We start from the raw sequence: 23,240 nt of genomic DNA, 5'->3' as shown, positions 1-23,240 counted from the left end.
CTTTTCCCTCCTGCCGGGGGGGGGGGGGGGGGGGGGGGGGGGGGGGGGGGAGATGGGAGCACGTCCCACTCCGGGCCTGCGCGCTGCGGCGGAAGTCGTCCGCGGAACCGGACGCTGGGCCCCTTCCCGTAACCTTGCGTCTGGCTGTGGAAAGCTGCGGGGCCACTGCCAGCATCGCCGCAGAGCAGCAGCCGGACCCCTTTCACAGCAGGAAGTATCTCTGGCAAAACTCTCATTAGCCAACATGGCGGAGGCGTGTGTGCGCTGTGAAGGAGGGCGCATGCGTGTGCGTGCACGTGTGTGGGTCCGTGCGTGTGCTTGCAGGGCGCGCGCAGGACGTGGGAAAGGCGCAGGGCAAGTACCTGAGCACGTGTGTCAGCTGCAGGTCTTCGAGCCCCGGCTCCGTTTTCTTTACCTTAGCGGAGCTTCCCAAGCCGGAAACAAACCCCGTGCCGGGTGCCCTGGTATTGCCCAGTCCGGGCAGTCACTGTATATGTTCATTTCCACTGATAAAACTTACCTAACAATCAAAACAATGGCCCTTGTAAAAATAAAAGAAACAAAATCTCAGAAACGTAATGAAGAACCTTTCGACCTCCAGAACTCCACTTCCCAGAGATAAGCAGTATTGACCTTTTGGTATTTATCCCTTCAGGATTTTCCCCATGCATTCATACAAATTATCTTGCAGGCCAATGTGATAAATTATTTTTGTAAAGCTGCTTTTTAAAAAATGCCATTATAGGGGCGCCTGGGGGTCTCAGTCGGTTAAGCATCGGACTTTGGCTCAGGTGATGATCTCGCTTGGTGGGTTCGAGTTCGGAGTCGGGCTCTCTACTGTCAGCACAGAGCCCACTTCTGATCCCCGGTCTCCCTCTCTGCCTCTTCCCCACTTGATCGCTCGCTCTCTCAAAAATATATAAAGTATTAAAAAATGCATTACATTGTGTGCATGTCATTAGACATTCTCTGTACAATAAGAAGGGAGGTTTTCAGCAAGGGGATCTTTGCAGACCTTGCACCAACCCCTGGAGTTCCGGAAGCATCCTTCTGCCAGTTTGTGTATCTTCTATCTTCTCAGACCTGAGAGCTGGTGTGGCGCCTCCTGTGGAGAGAGCGAGGAGGCCAGCACTGCCCCCATTCTCTGCTGCCTGAGTCCACTGGTCCATCAAAACAGCCACGCCTCTCTTTTTGCATGCTGCTTTTAGGGGCAGAGCCCCCCAGTTTTAATCAAGGAGTTAAACAGTGGCAAGTACTTTAAAAGGGATTCATTGTCTACTCACATGTCTTAAGGGACATTAGATGAATCCATACACATGGTCTACATTATCTGCTTCCCTTTCCCATGTCCTCACCTCCTGCAGCTGCCCCAGCACCTCTAACCACCCCTGCACTGATTTCTCCTTACTCCGGCCATCTGCCTTCCATCTCCCTCTTCCTCCTCATGCATCCTCCTCCTCTCGGAGCCTCATTATACAGATTGGCCTGTTTTCTCTCCTAGCAAGAATCCCTCCTTTTGCAGAGGAGGGAATGGACATCCAGTGGCAATTAACAGATTCTCTTTTGTGGGCTGGCCAACATAATATAAATGTTGTTCCATATGCGTATTTTTAAAAATTTATTTTATTTTTTAAAATTTACATCCAAATTAGCATATATTGCAACAATGATTTCAGGAGTAGATTCCTTAGTGTCCCTTACCCATTTAGCCCATTCCCCCCTCCCACAACCCCTCCTGTAACCCTCAGTTTGTTCTCCATATTTATGAGTCTCTTCTCTTTTGTCCCCCTCCCTGTGTTTATATTATTTTTGTTTCCCTTCCCTTATGTTCATCTGTTTTGTCTCTTACAGTCCTCATATGAGTGAAGTCATATGAATTTTGTCTTTCTCTAATTTCACAGCATAATATCCTCCAGTTCCATCCACGTAGTTGCAAATGGCAAGATTTCATTCTTTTTGATTGCCAAGTAATACTCCATTGTATATATATACCACATCTTGTTTATCCATTCATCCATCGATGAACATTTGGGCTCTTTCCATACTTTGGCTATTGTTGATAGTGCTGCTATAAACATGGGGGTGTATGTGCCCCTTTGAAACAGCACACCCATATCCCGTGGATAAATGCCTAGCAGTGCAATTGCTGGGTCATAGGGTAGTTCTATTTTTAGTTTTTTGAGGAACCTCCATACTGTTTTCCAGAGTGGCTGCATCAGCTTGCATTTCATAATGCATATATTTCTAAACACAATTTTCTTGAAAAGTAAATTTTGCCTGAATTTAGAAGTGATTGTAATTTGAATCAACCATGTACCAATTAAATCAAACTAGTTCTAGAAAGTGAGGTTCTATCATCATCATCTAGATGGAGAAAAATAATGTAACACACAGCAAGGGCTCTGAAACCAATAGATTTGGACTGACGTTGGTTCTATCAGGAGCGTGACCTTAGGCAAGTTTCTTACCCTCTCTGAACTTGTTTCCTCTCCTGTAAAGCAGGGGTAAAAATATCTCCATGTTGGAGAACATCATCAAAAAGATGTGACCACCAATTGATCTGTGAGTGGTACCCAGGCACTCCAAGACTCCTCACCCCAAGCCCTGTCCTTGGAATGTGGGTTCTGCTTGACTTTCCTGCTCCCAGAGACTGCTCCAAGGACACAGACTTCAGATGGTGATGTGATGTTGAAAACACCTACGTGCTGGGTATGTGAATGAGCACAGTTAGGGTCTCTTTATAAACTTTCAAGATTTGGAGGGCAGGTACAGGAATCCATTTGACTTGCTGTTGCCAAAGACACACCTCGTATGTAAATTCCCTTTGCTGGTATTAAAACTTGTCACCTACTTGGGGTGCCCAGGCGGCTCAGTCGGTTAAGGATTCCACTCTTGGTTTCGGGTCAGGTCACGATCTCATGGTTCGTGGGATCCAGCCCTGCATCGGGCTCTGCGCTGACAATGAGGAGCCTGCTTGGGATTCTCTGTCTCCCTCTCTCTCTGCCCCTCCCCAACCTGTGCGCACATGCGTGCTCTCTCTCTCTCACTCTCAAAACAAATAAACGTTAAAAAATAAAAATTAAAAAAAATAAAACTGCCACCTACCAGCCTGGAGTGGTCTGCCTCTTTCTCAGGTCTCTCCCTGCCCTCTGATTACAGGGGCCAGTTTCAGATCACACCCAGAAAGCTCAAGCTCCCAGGAGGGTTGTGAACCATTACTCCATGTGCTTGTACCCCTTTAATAGCATGCTCACATACAGTGGCTCCAGATCATTTTCCTCCCTTTGTAGGACCCTCTAGAGATCCCATCCTAACAGTGCTCACAGGATGGCCCTTGTCTGAAATCCTCTTCCAAGCAGCTAAATCAGAGTCTCTGGAGCTGTTAGCTTGTGGCCAGCAGAGGAGGTAGGAGGCGTGAGCTGCCTTGTAGCCATGGGGACTGAAAGAAACGACTCTCTGGCAGGGTGCCTCATCTGCCTTTGGCCATCCCTGTGCAGCTCTCCCCTTTCTGGGGACCTCCCCAAAGCACACAGGACACAGTCTGGAAGCCAGTGTTGCCTTCGTAGCTTTTCTAGGTATGAGGTGGAACCTTAGAAATAGGGAAAATGGGTCATAAAGCCATTGACAGGCAGAAGAGGGACCAGAACCCATACATGGGTGTCTTTCCCCTACCCAAACCATTTTGATGTCCACCGCTCATGCTCCCCCCACCTCCCAGCCTCTCACTGCCAAATGCTTCTGGAGAAATACTCCCCCACTGGGCCAATGGAGGCTGGAATCTCAGGGCAGAAGCCCTCAACTAGTGAAAGATACTAGTGTGTACTGAGCTAATCTCCCTGCTCCTGTAAAATATGTTCCACTCACTTCCTTCCCATTTCCTTCTCACCCCACCCCTCCTTTCCAGGTGTTCAGGCCCCAAACTAGGATCATTCTTGACTCCAATCTGTTGGTGATGCCTGTAGCCCTCCCTCAAATTACCAAATCTGGTTCCTTCTCACCACATGGCTTTCCCTCCTGGCCTGTTTCACTCTGCCCAGCCTCTGGTTCTGGTCTCGCTGGGACCACCTCCCAAAATTAACTACTGATAGCACACAGTCCCTGCTCATGCTCTGCTTCCCATGGAAACCCCAGGCTACAACAGCATGCTCAATGGCAAGTGCAGTGGAGACAAAAGTAGAGTAAGGGTAGTGAGGAGGGTCTGGGAGTTTGTCATTTTGAACAGCAGGGGTCAAGGTAGGCCTCACTGGAGGGTTACATCTACACAGAGGGCATGGCCTACCCATAATCCCGATCGGGGGACCTGCCACCTCAAAGGACTTGGGACAGTGGAGTGACCCCCACTGTGTTCAAGGAACAGTAAGATTAGCATGGCCAGGGCTGATGCAGAGTGAAGGAGACACAATACTTGCACATGTGCATGATGTGTGTACAAGACTTATCCTCACACCGTTGTTTACAACAGTTTGAAGACAGAGTCCATCAGACAAGGGCATGGTTAAGTAAATTATGGTCCATCAATACAATGGAATACTACCCAGCATTCAAAAAGAAGACACTTTTTATTTAATAATATGCAAATAAAGCCAAGTGTGGAATAGCGTATGTAAGAAGTGGGCATTTGGGGGCACCTGGGTGGCTCAGTCGGTTAAGCGTCCAACTTCGGCTCGGGTCATGATCTCGTGATCGTAGGGCTCATGAGTTCATGAGCGTAGGGCTCTGTGCTGACAGCTCAGAGCCTGGAGACTGCTTCGGACTATGTGTCTCCCTCTCTCTCTCTGCCCTTCCCCTGCTCACACTCTCTCTCAAAATAAACAAACATTAAAAAAATTGAAAAAAAAATTACATTTGAGTAAAGAGATGGCAGAATAAATATGAATGACATAAAATCTGAACCCAAGTCTATCTCACATACAAAAGCCATGCTATTTCTCCTACAACCACACATTGTTTAGGAATTTCTTCAAAAAAATTTTTGAAAGCTTCCAGTGTTTTGTATCAACACACTATTCAGACCACATAGTGGAGAATATACACCAACATTTGCTTTTGCTGTGGCTTCTTTTGTCTGAATGCCCTCTCTAAACACCTAGAACATGCTGCCCTCCTCCACCAAAGACCCACCAGCATCCATTATTACAGGGCTAGGACACAGTCCAAGTGGGCTCTGGGGAGGTGGGGGGGGCGGGGTTCTGAGTATTTCCGGACATAAAGATGAGCTTGTGAACACACCGACTGGAACAATCTATCAGCACGCTACACCTCGATGTTTAAAATAATTGTGTTGCTAATTTTCATTTCACATAGGCAGTTCATTGCCTGTCCGTTTAGAAAACCAGCACCACCACTGGTAGTGTTCATTAGTTACAGGATCTTTAAAGGGTTCATTAAAATTGTGCAGCTTTGCGCAGCACCCTCATCAACTGAGGGAGGTACAGTTGGTACCACTGACTACTCTAGAATCAATGGGCAACAGGACACCCAGAATAGGCTGTGCTGCTGTTTCTAACACAGTTGAATGTCATGATAGTCATAATAAAATGGACAGTGAGCACTTCTGATATCTATAGGACACTGCAGGCATTATCTAATATAATCCTCAGGGGTCACTGGAAAGGGTAGGTATCTCGCGATATTACCCGTTTTGTAAATGGGGACATGGACTCACCCAAAGTCACACTGATTTAAACTCAAGTCTGCCAACTCCTAAGTCTGTGCTGTGACGGTTCACATTCCTATCGCCTTCTGCAGGCGGTATATACAGACACGTATATACGACGTGGCATCACACGTTAGAGATTTTGCCTCAATTCTCTCATTTTACTGAGGAGGCAGAGTTCCAAAGTGACGTGGCTCGGCTTTCCTCTTAATGCCCAGATCTTTCTATTCCATCTTTTGTGATCACACTGTACTCTACGGACCTTAAAATATGCTCCGTGGGGCGCCTGGGTGGCTCAGTTGGTTAAGCGGCCGACTTCACTCAGGTCATGATCTCACGGTCCGTGAGTTCGAGCCCCACGTCGGGCTCTGTGCTGACAGCTCAGAGCCTGGAGCCTGCTTTGGATTCTGTGTCTCCCTCTCTCTGACCCTCCCCCATTCATGCTCTGTCTCTCTCTGTCTCAAAAGTAAATAAACGTGAAAAAAAAAAATTAAAAAAAAAAAAGGAAAAAATATGCTCCGTAAGGGATTATAAGGATTTATGGAATGGAAGGTAGTGCACTCTCAAATGGAACCAGAATGGCAATTTAACTCAAAAGACCTAGATTTGAGCACAAATGCTAATTATCTTAAAAAAAAAATTTTTTTTTTTAACGTTTATTCATTTTTGAGACAGAGAGAGAGACAGAGCATGAATGGGGGAAGGTCAGAGAGAGAGGGAGACACAGAATCTGAAACAGGCTCCAGGCTCTGAGCTGTCAGCACAGAGCCCGACGCGGGGTTCGAACTCACGGACCGCGAGATCATGACCTGAGCCGAAGTCGGACGCCCAACCAACTGAGCCACCCAGGCGCCCCAACAAATGCTAATTATCTTTATGACAAGTCTAAAATATTTGGAGTAACCATAAAATAGTCCAGAGTGCTTTTTAACCCAAATCTGTAAGGACGAAAATAGCCGACTGAAATACTCTGCTCATCCACATTGAGGGCTGCAGAAATGGGGCAGTGGATGTACCAGATACTTTACATCATGAAGGAAGAGGTACAGATACTGTTTTAGAGGTAACGGGGGGCGGGGGGGATGGGCAGGTCAAAGGAAGCTGGCTTCGAGAGAGATTTAAGACTTACCTACTCAGAGCAGGGTCACTCCCCGCCTCCGGCACGCAGGGCAGACCCTAATTCATCCCGGCCGTCTTTCTTGAGGAGCCCATGGCCAGTCCCATAATCCTCCATTGTAGAACAGACATCACAAATAAGAGATCAGACTTGGTAGGTGGGAAGTTGCCTGTTTGTTCCCTTTGACCATCTGAATGGCAAATATCAGACCTGGAATTAAATCCACGGCAGCAGAGATGGCTCCTTTCATCACACTGTAGCCCTCCGCTTCTCTGACACCAGGTTCTCCAACAAGCCTGCTCTTGTAACTAGTGCAGGGGTTGGCAAACTCCTTCTGTTAAGGGGCCAGGTAGTAAATATTTCCGCCTCTGAGGGCCATATGGCTCTGTCACAAGAATTCCATTCTACTGTTGCGGTGCAAAAGGAGCCAAAAACAATAGGTAAACAAATGAGTCAGGCTGTGTTCCAACACGATTTTATTTATGGACACTGGAGTTTGAATTTCGTATACTTCACACGTGCTATGAAATATCCTTTTGGTTTTTCTCAACCTTTTAAAAATGTAAAAACTACTTTCAGTTCACAGGCTGTACAAAAGTCGGTGGTGGCTTAATGGGCCCACAGACCAGTTTGCTGGTCTCTGTCTAGAGTTAGGGGTTTTCTACTTACTCTCCGGTACGCAGAGCGTGAAGAAGTGTGGGGGCTGGAAGAGCCACAGCAGTGTCACTTTGTCCACTCCAGGTGCGTCACGACTTATTTGTATGCATTCACTCCATTCGGGCGTTCACTGGGCCTCTACTCAACTCTGGGGCCTGTGCGAGATCCTGGGGACACTGAGGGAAAAATCAGGCGTGGCTCTCCTCGTGGGTTCTCTCAGAGTCAGAAAAGGTACCCACAAGCGGTCAAGTATCAGAGGTGCTTGACGAGATGCCCGTGGTAGATTCCCAGGGCTGCCACAGCGAAGTGCTACCAACCAGGTGCTCTGAAACAACACAAGGGTGTCTGTTCTCTCACAGTCCCGGAGACCGGGAGTCTGAAATGAGGGCTGGTTCCCTCTGGAGACGCCCGTCTTCTGGAGGGAGGATTGGTCCCAGGACTCCCAGCTTCTGGCAAATGCCAGCAATTCTTGGCTCCCTGGCTTGCGGATGTGCTGCTCCGATCTGCCTCCATTTTCACATGGCCTTTTGCTGTGTCTGCTTCCCCTTCTTTTCTCTAACAAGGATTTGTCACTCGATTCAGGGCCTACTCGAATTCAGGATGGTCTCCTCTCCAGGTCCTTAAACTAATTCTATCTGCAAACACCCTTTTACCAAATGAGGTTGTATTTTCAGGTTCTGGGTCGACGTGATCTTTTAGGTGAGCCACTATTTAACCCATTTTAATAGTCTTAGAAGACTGAGATTAAGGTTATCCTGAAGGCTTCATGAAGAAGGTCCCACAAGCTGCTGCTCATCAAATGGACGTGAGGGGAGGGAGGGAGCGGCAGGGTCGGGGACCAGACAGAGTTAGGGAGGTGTGACACCACATGCAACTTATCTAAACTGCAAGCGGCTGAGCCTGGCCAAAGAGCCTGGCCGGGAGAGGGTGAGACGAAGGCCAGGAAGGTCAGCAGGGATGCCACCATGGCGCCGTGGGCATCATGATCTGGCACCATTAAGCCAGAAGGATTTGACGGAAGCCTCTGGCATTCTCTTCCACACTTAACCACTTCAAGTGCACCAGAGCTGGACTAGACAACCTTTAAACTGCTTCTCCCAATCAGCACATTTAGATTCCACGATTATGGCTTTATGATCTTAAAATAACAAAAGCCCTTGTTTTCTACCATCAGTGAGTCAAGTTCCTCTTACCACTCACTCCCTGTCCTCCCAGTGTTGAGGGCCGTTCTTCCTTCCGCCCTCTTTGCTTCCTGTGGCTTCCCTCTCACTCCTGGGAACTGTGAATCGAGCAAATGTAGTTTTCCTTCTATTACTACCACCCATACAAGAGTAAATCAAGAACAAAAGGCAAGCTAATGACCAGATCACTGATCTTCCTGCATTTAGCAAAATTTTAGAAGCAATGAAAACTACACACGTAGACAATAATGAAGAAAAAGACTATTAAAAACACCCAGCTCTCCCCTAAAAGAAGGGGAAATTACACGTGTATGCCTTCCATTAAAATACGCACGGGGAAGGCTTCAGAAGCCTAAAAACAAAATACCAGTAAACCAAGCCACACTTAGAAAAATGAAAGCTGATTTTTATTTTATCATCAACAGCCATTCTTTAAACATGAACATGCATACGTAATATTCTACGCACACATCACAGTTTTTAACGTTAGTTAATAAAGGTTAAACACACAACATACATCCTTACAAAAAAAGTCAAAATGCAAACTTAAAACTTTAAACAAAAGTCTTACTAATTTAAAAAAAGTTTGTGTTGGGTACCATTTGTACAACACAGTTAATTTAAACATTTTCATTTTGGCTGCACATGAAAAAAGCGGCAGTAGAAAATAAAGTCGTTGACGGTTTTTAAATAGCAGAATAGGCAGTTTTGCCATGCAGGAGAAGCAATATTAAATATTAGTTTTCAAAAAAAATCCACATTTAAAAATATTTAGTTCAAGTCACAGAATTTTTCTCAGTAGAGACCCCAATGCAATGCGGAATTAGCTGCCTCAGATGGCCCATTCGAAAGGACAGTGTCCCTTCAGAGTAGAACTTTACTGGTTTTGGCACAGAAAAGAAGTCTTGAGAACGAGAACATGATTAAAAAAGAGGGAAGAGGAACAGAGGAAAGAAATAAAAAGCAGGAGTACATGAGATAGTAATTGCAATCACTAAAAACTGTGCATTCTCAGCCACTGCAGAATACTGTCTTCTGTCCACAGCAGGCGCCCGCCCAGGGCTGCTATTGCAGCATGGATCTGATTTGCTTGGAGGTAGTCTCATCGTTCAAATGTTTTGTTGTGTACCTGAAAGTATAAGAACAGCTATTTTAGGGAATTCTGAAAACCATGATCTACCGCGGGTTCCATCATTATCACAAGCTGGGCAAGTAGGCGAAACTCTCCTCTCACAGCATCGCGCCTTTTCTCTCCAGCTTCAGCTGCGTTCAGGCTCTGCCCTGCTTACCCTAACCACCTAATGCACAACATATCCGATAGCTCTTTACTTAAGGAAGAACTACCTTACTGAAGCGATCCAGTTAAATTCTAAGGTAAACAATGAGCTGCGCCCTCTCACGGGGAAACAGCTGTCACTCCATCTCAGGGACTGGCAAGTACAACCTGAGGCCCAACCTAGCCCACCGCCTATTTCTGTATGGCTTGTGAGCTAAGTATATTTTTACACTTTCACTTATTTTTTAAATGTTTATTTATTTTTGAGATAGAGACAGAGCACAAGTGGGGATGGGGCAGACAGAGAGGGAGACACAGAATCCAAAGAAGGCTCCAGGCTCTGAGCTGCGAGCACAGAGCCCGATGCGGGGCTGGAACACACAAACTGTGAGATCATGACCTGAGCAAAAGTCAGAAGCTTACCCAACTGAGTCCCCCAGGTGCCCCTGTTTTTACACTAAAAATGAACGGGGAAAGAAATCAAAAGAATAATATTTCATGTTAACGTGGAAATTCTATGAAATTCAAATTTCAGTGTGTTTATAAAAAAGTTTTAATGGAACACAGCCATATACAGATTCACTGAGGTATTCTCTATGGTCACCTTCTTGCCACAATGGCAGAGTTGAGTAGCTGTGACAAGAAACCACATAACCCCAAATCCTAAAACATCTGTGTTTATTCTCTAGCCCTTTACAGAGAAAGGCCGGCCCCCACTCTAGTCTGTATCTAAGCTCAACTAACTACCACAGTTCCAACTGCCACATCCCAAAATGTCTCCATTCTTGAAGTGCCTTATTTCCAGGTAGGTGTGTTTTGCTATAAGCATGTAAACCACAAGTAAAGAATCATGAAGAGTGATTACTATTTTATGAGAACAGTCCCCATAGGAGTCCTTTAATAGCCGAAATTCAGTAAGTGAGCCTATTATGTATCTGGCACTGTTCCAGGTTCTTACAACCTGGCAGAGAAGACAGACAGTGACACACTCACATAAGGGGCAAAGGAGGAAAGTACTAGATGGGGCCTCAGATGCTGGGAAAGCCCAGCTCATGAGGACACTGCAGGCCACAGTGAGGAGTTGGGAAGTCATTATAAGTGCAGTGAAAGCCAGTGGAGGACATCAAACAGGGTAGTGATGTGGGCCTTTATTTATGTTCTGGAAGGACTGCTCTGGCCATTGAGCAGAGGCACCAACAGAGGGACAGCAGAGGGACCAACCAAGGGCTTGCTCCAGGGGACTCAGTGAGAGATGAGCAAGGCCTGGACCACATGAGCAGCAATGGAAATAGGTGCTCAAGGCTTGAATACAGGACATATTTTGGAGACAATTCGGACAGAACTTAATGCTGGACCAGTTAATCTGGCCTGTGAAAATTTCACATATCATCTTTCAGGAATATATAACTTTAAGCAAAGTACACACAGATGGCCTTTGTGTGTTCAAGAAACTTAAACCCAATTCTTGCTAGTTCTCAAGTCAATTGAAAAACTAAAGGAAGTATATGAACTCAACTCCTTGCAGAGGTAAAGACACAAATACTTATTAAGTACCTGATACATCCTCTACAATTTTACCCTCCAAAAAGAAGGCACTTCCAAATTGTTCACATATTACTGAAAAGACACCCGAGCACCTGGCACGGGACAGGTGCTCAACTAGTATTTGTGGAAGGCAGGCGAGAAAGCAAGCAGCCAGGCTGGGGGAAAACATCCATGAAGGATTACTTACATTAAGTGGCAAGTGATGTAGCCAAGACTAAAGCTTTCTGTTTTCATTTCCAAGTGCAGATAAAGTGTATGTAGCTACACATATCCTCCTGATGTCAGGAAGTAAAAACGTTCATCATCCCTGTCTTCATTTCCGTTTTTCCCTTTCCCTCACAGGGCAGAGGGCCCCCAACTGGCACACCACCATCTCTGCTCAGAGCAGCCGCACGTATCGCTACTCAGCAATGTTGTGACACCGGGAGCGGGAGTGCTCTGGCTCCTTCCGTGGGATGAGACCATGCACTTGTAACAGGTCTCACGTCCTTTCCACCAAACGGGGCCAGCTGGAGGGAGGCCTGTCCCGTCACCACACTCTTACCAAGAAAAGGCCTTTACCACCTAACGTGTGCAAAAGTGTACGGACATATACGGGTTTATGTCACTTTGTGCATAACAACCAAGTTCCTTTCCAAGTGCATATACTTTTCTACTGAAGAGAAGCAACTATTATTGATCTTTACTCTGAAATTGAATAAAGACAGCAGTTATCTAGCATTAAACCTTAACTCCGAGCTCTGGCTCTCTCTCATGATCAAGGCACTTGGTTCCACTTCTCCACCTACTGAATGTAGACAGGACTTGCTGCTTTCTTGTAATCACATCCTGTAAGCTGGAGGCACTGTGTTATTTCTATACAGAAGCACTCCAAATAAATAGCTTATTATATGCATGTGCAATTAAAACTTAAAAATTTTTGGTTATTAACTGCTGGCTGAGGAAAATGATGGAGTGAGCATTTCTAGTAAAGCAGCTACTCAGAAAGTAATTCCACAAAAGTGTTTTCCATTTTCTAAAGGTTTAATTAACAATGAACATTTACATAGCACTTTGGGGATTATAAAATGCTTTTTACATAGTATCTCCTTTGCTGTGAGTGAAGCATATTAAGGGCGAGGGTGATTTAGTTTGAGCAACGTTTCTCAAAGCACCAGCATTGTATCAAGCAAGGATGTTTACTTATAGAATGAGGTGCATGGGCCCCACACCAGACCTTAGAATCTCTCTGGGTATGGTGGCCTGGGAATGTGCATTTTTGTTTCCCTCCCAGTTACTCCAAGAACACTCCAGGGTTCAATCACACAGGAACCTTAAGGCTCAATGGTACAGCATCAAGCATATGGGATTTGAAGAATGAAATCCTGAATGTGAAGACGGAGTCTGACATTGATTAATTGCCTATATAATCGGTAAGTCTCTCAAGAGCTCAAGGTAGCTATACAATGGAGACATGACCCACACCTCACATCCATCCCCTACTTCACAGAGCTGTGGTCAAGATCAAATACAGTCATAAAGACGAAACCACGCTGTAAACTTACAGGGCTACAAAAATGTTACTCACTGTAACCACTACTACTAAGTATCAACTACACCGATGAACCTTAAGAAACTTCCCAGGTGGAAAAATGAGAACCAACCACAAAACACATCCACTGGGAACGAAAACAGTTCGAGAGTTATCTCTGCAACAAAACCTTCATCTTCTACTTTCCGTTAGAGACGTGCAAAGATGACTGAAAAGTGACCGGTGGCTCTTGCCTCAATGGTGCTTTTCTCCCCTCAAACACAGACTGGCGTGTGCAAGACTTTAACCCCACCTCTCACTTAGCCCCACAGCCCAGCGCTGCCCTAATTTGAGAGGGGAGAGACTGAACTACCTTTAACTACTGCAAACAAAAGTAAACTCTGAGTCTTCATGTGTGGACCACTGTCCCTTCGAAGTAAAGAAATAACACCAGACCCTCCTGGCCTCCAATTCTCTCTTCCTTTTCGGAACAGGTCTCCTGTCACTGGGTGGCTTTGGAGAGTCTAACCAATAAGAAAGGAGAGTCTTAGGAGAAAAAGTGAGCTGACTGGGACCCGGGGAGTCTTGAGAAAGAGATCAAGTAGTTATGGTTCACAGTAGCACGATTATGGGTGAAACAAATGAGGTGCACACTGTAAAAACCTCCAGAGTAAAAAACTCCCAATCATTGTGGTTTCTGACAGACTTATGGCTGAAATAGCTTGACATTATGAGGATTTTCATGGTTATACTATGTTCCGTAATCTTTCTGGTATTTGTTCAGAAGAGACCTCCTTTATTCAGGCACTCGCTGCTTACAGAATATTTCTCGTAATCTTAATAAAATCCTTTGATGGTTCCATGCAACTGAAATGACACAGCATAGATCCTGCTTTATCATGTGCCAAGTGTGACTAAGCATTCAAGAGGAATAACCAACCTGTTTGGCTCATAAAACATGGGAGAAACTTAAGACTGAACTGGAAATCATTTTCATGTATCATGTGGACTGCAGTGAGAAACAAAGATGGCCTGTGACCTCATTAAGTTTCTATATAAATATTTCTGTGCTCATGTAATTTTTGTGTTTAAACACAAAATAAGCAATGAGCAAGTTATCTTTTATGTTAGGAAAATAAATTACACTACAAATTAAACCTCTGTAGTCAAGATGTTATAATATGCTGTGATTTGCATTTAAAAATAGTCCAGCATTCAAGAAATGCCTGGCTGGCTCAGTCAGTAGAGCATGCAACTCCTAAACTTGGGGTCCTGAGTTCAAGTCCCACATTGGGCCTAGAGCTTACTTAAGAAAAATAAAAGAAAAAAGAATCCTGCCTTAAAAAACAATTCCACCATTATTAGGAGCTACAGTAGCTAAATCGAGTAGTGTAAGCAAGAGAAGACATCAAATAATAACAAGTTTATTTTCATTACAAGAAATACACAAAAGTAACAAAAATACTTGTAAAAACAGAACTATTAATACACTATATTAAGGGAAAAGAGGTAGTTATAAAAGAGTTTGTATAGCATTACATTTGTAAAAAGATAAGTGTCAGAGAGCTTTGACTATCTACAAATATAAAGAACAAACTGTGGAAGACTATATACACCGAAACATTAACAGCAGTTTATTTCAAAATGGTGAGATTATGTGATTTCCTTCTTTTGCTTCCAATTTTCCTGGGTTGGCTGAATTTTATTTACAATTAGCATGGTCTACTTTCATTAAAAAATAAACATCCCAAGAGGAGCAAAAAATGAAAGCCAAAATGTATAGCAAAGAAATGAAGCTATTTTCATCTGTGCATGCACACCACACACACACACACACACACACACACACACACACACACACCCACCCACCCACCCACTCTTTATTGGAAAAATATTGCAACTGAAAATTTAAACACAAGGTTACCAATAAGCAAAATGGTATTGCACTTTTCTAACATGAACATATATATTCATATCCTTTGTATTATTCACGTTTTGAAGCATTTTCTTACATATATTTTTTCTGTACAGACGCACATGTACATATACACACCTGAGAGCATTTAGAAGACCTTCTACGCTATTGGGAGGTTGGTCCTTAAGAACTTTGATACAACCTTTCATCTAAGGAGAAGAAGAAATGGAAAAGGTAAAAAACTGTGTTTTCTCAAAGAACATTACTATCAAAACAGTAGTACTTAAATTAACACAACTATGGAACTCGTGAGAAATTACATTCTGGAAATGTCAAAATTATTACTGTTAGAACAGGGGGAAAAAACTACGCAAATGCTATTTTCAGTTTCTCAAACAGAACGTTTTAAGAACCAAAGCAGAAGCAGCAGGCACACTCATGAGAAAACTACAGGGCGGCGAAGGGAAGACTTCCCGGAGAAGGTGTGGAGCAGTCTCTGAAAGGACGGACGGACGCGGTGCCAAGGAGCAGAGGAGCCTTTCCAGGCAGGCAAACACCTTGACAAAAATAGTAAAGTTTACCACACGCTGAGGACAGAATCTTGGGGAGTCACAGGGGAGTTTACAGAGGGCTTCGCAAGCCAGGAGGACTCATTTGGAACTTATGGGGCAGGGACTTGTTATGGGCCATTAGAAAGGGAGCAGCTCAGTGTAGACGGTGTGTAAAGATGGGCTGCAGACTGTGAAAATGTAGAACACGCTAGAAGAGCACAGCTTTGGAAACCATGGAGATGTGGATTCAAAATCCCACTCCATCATTCACTAGAAATTACACTATGTCATTTCCCTAAGTTTTAGGTTATCTGTTAGTACGGGGGAGATAACATCTACATCCTAGAAGTATTTTCACAGGTAAGTGGGCAACAAGCATAAATTTCGTAGGACACAGTAATCATTCAATAAATGTTAACTCATTTCTCTTTACAGAGGATGGACGTGAATAAAGAAAGGCAGGGAGACTGGCTGGCAATCGGTCATCTAGACACGAAATGCTGAGAGCCTGAACTACAAAAGGGAAAATGGCAGACAATTCTCACCAAACACTGGTTATAATTCTGATGAACCAGATGTGACTAGGAGAGAAATTAGAAAACAGAGGAACCAAGGGAGCTACTTTATTCCTAATATAAATTCGTGTAGAGACAAGCAAAGCTGACACCCAGATGAGAGCCACAAATTACTATGCCTGGGAAGAAGGAGAAAAATCTGTATTCTGTTACATAGTCTTTTTCCACTGGAGCACCTCTACTGACTTTGTCTATACATTATGGAAGTAAATCTTTTGTTTGAAATGGCCTTTGGTCAAAGAATGAAATTTCTAGGGGCGCCTGGGTGGCGCAGTTGGTTGAGCGTCCGACTTCACCCAGGTCACGATCTCGCGGTCCGTGAGTTCGAGCCCCGCGTCAGGCTCTGGGCTGATGGCTCAGAGCCTGGAGCCTGTTTCCGATTCTGTGTCTCCCTCTCTCTCTGCCCCTTCCCCGTTCATGCTCTGTCTCTCTCTGTCCCAAAAATAAATAAACGTTGAAAAAAAAAAAAATTAAAAAAAAAAAAAAAAAAAAGAATGAAATTTCTGATGTCTGATTACTTATTTACACTGCCAAACAGGCAGAAGGACCACTGGCGAGTACAAGGTCCAGCTGTCCTCCATTCTACTGCACTCGTATATGGCTGTAAACCATCCAGCACGATATGAGAGGCAACAGAAACCCACCATTATCAGAAACTATAAAACTGAGGTCTGTGACAGAGTGCAACCTGCAGCTCTTTAAACAAAAGCCTACGATCTCCACTTACGGAAATGGTTGAGAATTAAATAAAGCATTGTAACTTACATCAATTTTTGAAGTTTTGGCAAATGCTCCCACTGGATGTACGTGGTCATAGAGTATTATGACACCCACCATTACCCTCAAGCAGAATGACACTGTCTCTTCATTTGTAAATCTGCTTCTGTATTCCCTGGGGGGTAGAAAAGATATGGCTGGATGAGGCACATCACTACTTAAGGAGTTCATTCAACTTTCAGCTGATGCTGAAGGATACACTCTGTTGATATCTAAAAGGAATGCTAACATATACCCTCCTTTCTCCATGGTGAGACTCCCAGGGAAATGAGGCTGATAGAGCGGTGATCACTTAGGTACTCTGATCTCTACATGCACCCTCTTGGTATATCACCCCTTTTGCTTGGCACAGATGAGGCAAATTTAGAGAAATGAAAAGCCCCAAAGTAAAAGCTTCAGGACAGGTGCTTTGTAAAGGCTGTTACCACCAATATGATGGAAAAAGCCACTTGCTTAATAGAGCAGTATGTTTGCTATTTAGAAGCTAACTTCTTAATCGAAGTATTACATCATTATATTACTTCATTCTAGTTTTACTAAAATTCAATCATATTCCTTTCTCGGGAAAAAGGGAAATAGAATTTTGTCTCTGCAGAAGGCAGCATGGCATGGCAGAAAGCGTCCAGAACCAGGATGGGACCATCCAGGCACATGGGTGGGGTCGGCCACCGTGCTTAAGTCCCTTCGCTTCCCAGGAGCTCACTCCCCTAAATGATGATAATGATGAATGGCTGCCCTCCTACTTCATACGGCTTTCCAGAAAGATGATGTGCGTAATAGTGCTTTGGAAAACGAAAAGCTCCACAAAAACAAAAGTTATCTAATAGAACCATAAGTTATTCAGGAATCCAGGAGGGATTCTTTCTGCCTGCTGATAAGAAAATCCAGCCAGAAAACACAGTGGTACATATGATAAATGGCTTGAAAGTGAAGGGAAACCCAGAAGAGAATTCAGATTAGTGTCGGATAAAAACCACAGACTGTGAACTAATACCGAGGGACAGGGATAAGGAGAAGAGTTGGCAGCTCTTCCTTTTCCAAAGCGCTATTACACACATCATTTTGTTGGAAAGCCTCATGAAGTAGGAGGGCAACCATTCATCTAGCAAAAGGGCAAGGTTCCTCACTGAAAGGGAGAGAATACTTAATGAGAAGCATAACCAAAACACCAAAGCTCTTCCCCCACCTCCAATAAGAGCACCACAAAATTCCCCACTCTGAAGAATCTAAGTTCTAAGTTAGCCTGACTGGTCTCAGGCACCTGAAAACCCACTGTACTTTCTACTCAAACCAGAAGTTACATTAAGCTTCCAAATTACTTTAATATCGTTCATATATTAACATTAATTCCCACCTTCCAAATAAGACATGTTCATATCTAGACACCAACTTCGGTAGGATTGTTAGAGTGAAAAAGATCAGCTAATACTCACGGTGTTTCGAGCATGACTCTGCACACACTGGCCATGGTGCTTAGACAATCCGTGGTATTTTCTATTGGTAAATTTTTATTCTGTAAAAGTATATAGAGAAAAAAAAGTGAAAGTGATAGTTATTACTTAGGTATAATTTAAAATCCAGCACAATGTGGAAAACTGACAACTTTAAAATTTGGTTCCTACTCCTAATTTTTAAAAAAGTGTGCTAGATTCTAGGTACTGTTCTAAGCTCTAGGGATATGGCTAAGAGCTAGAGAACCAAGACCCTGTGCTCCTGAGAGTCACTTCCATTCTGGCTGAGTGGAAACAACCACTACATGCAGCCAGGGCCCCACAGGCCATGAGGTATGGGGAATTTATCTGAAGGATACTGGGAAGTCACTGGGAACACTTGAAGCAGAGGAAGAAAGGCATTTGGTTTTTTTTTTAAAGATTACTGGGGCACCTGGGTGGCTCAGTCAGTTGAGCGTCCAACTTCGGCTCAGGTCATGATCTCGCGATTTGTGAGTTTGAGCCCCATGTCAGGCTCTGTGCTGACAGCTCAGAGCCTAAAGCCTGCTTCAGATTCTGTGTCTCCCTCTCTCTGCCCCTCCCCCAATTGTACTCTTGTCTCTCTCAAAAATAAATAGACATTAAAAAAAAAATTAAAAAAAAAAAAGATCACTTGGCTGTTCTTTGAAGAAAGGACCATCGTGGGGTCAGAGTGGAAAAAGTAAGGCCAGTAGGAACATGAATGCAGGTGACAGAGTGGTGGGCTGATGTGGAGAGGTAGAGGAGGAGAGGGGCAAAGTTTTCAGATTCAGGATGTATTTTGGAGGAAGAGTCAACAAGACTATCTGATGGAAGAGACATAAGAGGTGAGATAAAGAAAGGAATTCAGGATGATGACCCCTAAGTCAGTTGCTTTTACAGTGGTACTATCAAGACAGAAAAGACTGCAGAAAGGGCTGGGTTTGGCCACGGTAACACTGAGGTGTCGCCTAGACATCCAGAGGGAAGCTGCCAACAGGCAGGTAGATGTGTATGCGTGTGCCTCGGGGAAGGGGCAGGACTCAGTGCACGTGCACAGAAGACGCACAGAAGACGGCAACGTCGTGAGGCCTAGACAGGTCACCCTGGCTGCTGACAGGAAGTGTAACAACATAGAGAGTAACTGTCCAGACAACACTTACCTCTGATACAAATTTTGTTGTGGCGTCACTTAAGGTTTTCAGCATTGGGGTTGCCTCAGCATAAAACAAAGACATTCGATTTGCCAATTCATTATTTACTTCATTTTCTCCTTCTGCCTGTGTGGAAAATAAGCACTTGATATCAGTTCACAAATTATTAAATATGATAACATGTATAAAAGAACCGAGGCAGAGTGACTGTTTCGCTAATGCTTGTTAAATTACTCTAATAAATACGCTTATATTTTAGACCCTCATGTGCACGTATATTTAAAAATAGGTTAAAAATGGTATTAAGCAATTTTTCAAAAAGAGTAACCTCTCTTAAAATATTTTACATGACATCAAGCAACTAAATAAAACCTTGCTGGGCTGCCTCCTGTAACAAGGAGTGGCTCTAAATGCTACGGGGGCAGGGAGATGGCGAGGGCATGGCCTGGCCTCCATCTCAGAAGCACACAAGTATCCAAACAACAAGCTGAGAGGCAATGACAAAAAAAAAGGAGGGGAGAGAAAGACTACGTCTGACCGGAAGAAACAAAAATGGATTCGGAAGAGGCAGCTCTTGCAGGTGAGGGCGGGCAGGTACGCATGGTATTACAACCAGACAGGGGATGAGAGCATGTTTTCAAATGACGTGGAGTGTAACCCGGTGCACTCAGGGCAAGAAGGGGAAACGACTAGCGAAGAGTAAGGGTGGAAAGCAGGGCTGGAGCCAGATTGCGGAGGACCTTAGCTGTTGGCCTAAGTTCCTAACTTTCTTCTGCATGTAACAGGGACCACTCTGTGCTAGAAGAAAGAACAACAAGTAAGTCAATTTTCTAAAGCAAGTTGACAGGTGATGGTAGGCAGAGTGTACCAAAAAAGAAAAAGACCATGGGTCAAAAAAAGGAGTTCTCCCGCTAGAGAATGACTGTCGGAGATGCGGAATGAGGCTCTCGACTGGGACAGAAGAACTACGAGATGAAAGGGGGGAGGGGGGCGAGGAAGAGACTGGAAAGTTATTTCACTTGACAACAACTGCATTTCCCTTTAATTACTGAGGGTGCAAGATGGCACCCTTGTCTTTGGCCTCGAGTGGTAGCAGGATGGCTACAGCAGAGGGCTGGCTGGGTGTTACGTGATTTGACTGGATCTGATCTGACTTTACACGGTGGGTATGAAAAAAACAGACGATAAGCTCAGCCTCACAGCAAGAACTGGTCTATGCAAAACCACACTGATGTAAAATAACAGAAGCTTCATGGAAGAGAAATCCTTCTTCCAACCAAGGGCCTTACAGCAGCCACTTCATAAAATTTTGATTCAATGAACAAAGAGAAAGAAGAAAAAAAAAAAAAAAAAAAAGAATGATCTCCCTTGTCATTTTCTTTAACCTCTTAAGCCACTTACTGCTCCTTACACACTCACATGATCTTTCCTTACTAAGCTATCTAGTTAAGGCTGTAAGGCTGATCCTAGAAATTTTTCACACCAATTAGCACAATGTAGGTCCTCAAAATACCTAAAGAAAAAGATATTTTCTTTCTATTTAAGGTTTTACTTCTGGTAGTTGACTCCCTGGAGGTAGAAAGGGGTAAAGACAAGGAGAAATCAAGGGAAATCAAGCCTTAATAAACCAGAAGAGATGTTATACTAGCCAAGGACCAGGCACAGAAGCGCTCATGGCCCACAACTCTGACAACAGTACCCCTCCCATTCCAGGCCACCTTCTTTCCTGGATTCTTCCATTCTAAGACCATGGGGTCTCACAACCACTAATCCACAAAGTTTTTGTGCAATTAAAATGAAAATACACATGGGGGCCTGGCTGGCCGGGTCGGTGGAGCATACGACTCTTGATCTAGGGGTTGAGTTCAAGCCCCACATTGGGTGCAGAGATTACTGAAGAATAAAATCTTTAAATGAACGAGTAAATAAATAAGTAACATGAGAATACACAGAGAAATTCTGTAAGTATTATTAGATGGACAAGGAGCAGTTCTATTAAGTAGGCGTAGGGATCTGAGGCGCTAGGTGAAGAGCAGGGAAGCACCACGCATGGGCTGCTACATCTTGCACTTTCCTCTCATACCTACAGTCGCCCATAGCTGGTTATTGACTACGTCATTAGCTTTAACTTGATCTGAGTGAATGAGCAAATGAACAAGCAAATAAGCGAATGCACTGAATAAATAAATTAACGGCTCCCATTACCACCCCCCTGATTCAAAGCATTGACTTACTGGAACGTTATTAATCCTCATACGACTCAATGTTCTTCTGTAATAGCTGAAATCATTCTGTATGGCGGGATTTGTCATCTAAAGACATTTATGAAAGAAAAATGTATTATGTACACTAAATGATAGTGTAAAAAATAAGTGAAAAAATCTACTAAATACAGCCTTAACTAGTTAAGTAACATTCCCTGATTTGTAAACAATTTAAGAACTAAAACTGGTATCATCCACGACAGCTTTTTGCACTTAAATTATGTAACACTGTACTTAGTCCTTACAGAACATATAAACCCTGTAGACGGTTTTACAGTCGTGATCTGAATACTTCCCTTCTTTTCAATAATTTCAGGTAATATGCTAAAAGGTTGTTTCCCAAAAACCAGTATTACCAAATAAACAAAAATAAGAAGAAATACTTAGGTACTTGTTTTGAATTATTACAATAAAAGTATGAATATATGGTCAACAGGGCAATCCTCAGACTAAAATCATATATATAAATCCTTTGTGCTCAAAGTATTAATAAAACAAAATCGTTTCCTATTATGCAATCATTAAAGACTGTAGTTAGGAATCCACCTGCTCTATTTATCAGACGAGGTCCCTGAGGTCCTGGAAAGTCAAAGGGCCTGTCTCACATGTGGTCACTGTAACAGAGCCCACAGTGGAACTCAGGTCTCCTGAGACAAAAGCTAGTTCTTGTTTCTCCACACTCCCTCCCTCCAACAACGTGGAGGTCGGGTGCACAGGGAAACAGAAAGATAGACAGACAGACAGATGAGGAAGAGAAATGAAGGAAGGTAGGAAGGTAGGAAGAAAGGATCTTAACATTTTTATGTAAAAGGATGTTGAAGATAAACTGGGAATGAACAGAAAAGAAAAAAGGAGTATTAGGAAAGGTAAACAGTATATGCTTCAGAGCTTTTTTAAAAATGAAACTAAATGGGGGCGCCTGGGTGGCTCAGTCGGTTGGGCATCCGACTTCGGCTTAGGTCATGACCTCGCGGTCCGTGAGTTCGAGCCCCGCATCGGGCTCTGTGCTCAGAGCCTGGAGCCTGTTTCAGATTCCGTGTCTCCCTCTCTCTCTGACCCTCCCCCATTCATGCTCTGTCTCTCTCTGTCTCAAAAATAAATAAACGTAAAAAAAAAAAAAAAAAATGAAACTAAATGAAGACTGAGTATTGGATAATTTGCTATTTGCTATGCATATAATGTATCAAAGATCTGCTACAACTTTTAAATCCAGTTCTCCAAGTTTTGCCAGGGACCAAAGGACATCACGTAAACACTCAAACTAGGTCCCCAGGAGTCTCCTCCTACGCCCACGATTTCCATGCTGGCAGGGCCAGCATGGAGTCCTACCTTGAGTTCGTCGAACCGGAGAGTGAAGTGAAGAATCTCCGCAAACTGTTTGGCAAGAGCCTGCTCTCGCTCTAGATGCTGCGTGGGAGAGTACGGGGTACTGGTCAAGGCTCCCAGAAGGCCTCTTAGTGCTGCTTCTAAAGAAAGAAAGATTAAAACGTTAAGCTGTTTGTATGTCTCTGATTTTTATTTATTAAAAAGCAATTTATAAATGTTATGGCTTTAATTCCCCAAAAAATAAGGTCTCTTCAAAAGTCGTATTATCTAAGTATAATCACTCAAACT

General features: G+C 43.9%; 1 protein-coding gene across 12 annotated transcripts in view; it reads right to left on the bottom strand.

Annotated features, from left to right (window-relative positions):
• Positions 1-8,996: 8,996 nt before the first annotated feature.
• The window catches only part of CYRIB (CYFIP related Rac1 interactor B), a 150,120-nt gene continuing 135,876 nt past the window's right edge, over positions 8,997-23,240 (bottom strand). For all 12 annotated transcript variants that reach the window (XM_086694977.1, XM_086694973.1, XM_086694969.1 and 9 more), the window contains 7 exons: positions 22,956-23,092; positions 21,597-21,674; positions 19,372-19,488; positions 18,194-18,273; positions 16,749-16,875; positions 14,996-15,066; positions 8,997-9,740 (listed from right to left, as the gene is read on the bottom strand). In XM_086694977.1, the coding sequence (XP_086551103.1) occupies positions 9,677-9,740; positions 14,996-15,066; positions 16,749-16,875; positions 18,194-18,273; positions 19,372-19,488; positions 21,597-21,674; positions 22,956-23,092 (674 nt within the window). In that variant the 3' untranslated portion in view covers positions 8,997-9,676. The remainder of the gene's footprint in view (positions 9,741-14,995; positions 15,067-16,748; positions 16,876-18,193; positions 18,274-19,371; positions 19,489-21,596; positions 21,675-22,955; positions 23,093-23,240) is intronic.

The sequence above is a fragment of the Puma concolor genome, chromosome F2 (assembly GCF_028749965.1).
Source record: "Puma concolor isolate L17-30 chromosome F2, mPumCon1.1.hap2, whole genome shotgun sequence".
NCBI classification, from domain to species: domain Eukaryota; kingdom Metazoa; phylum Chordata; class Mammalia; order Carnivora; family Felidae; genus Puma; species Puma concolor.
The sequence above is the reverse complement of the archived record's forward strand: the minus strand, read 5'-3'. Positions and strand labels throughout refer to the sequence as shown.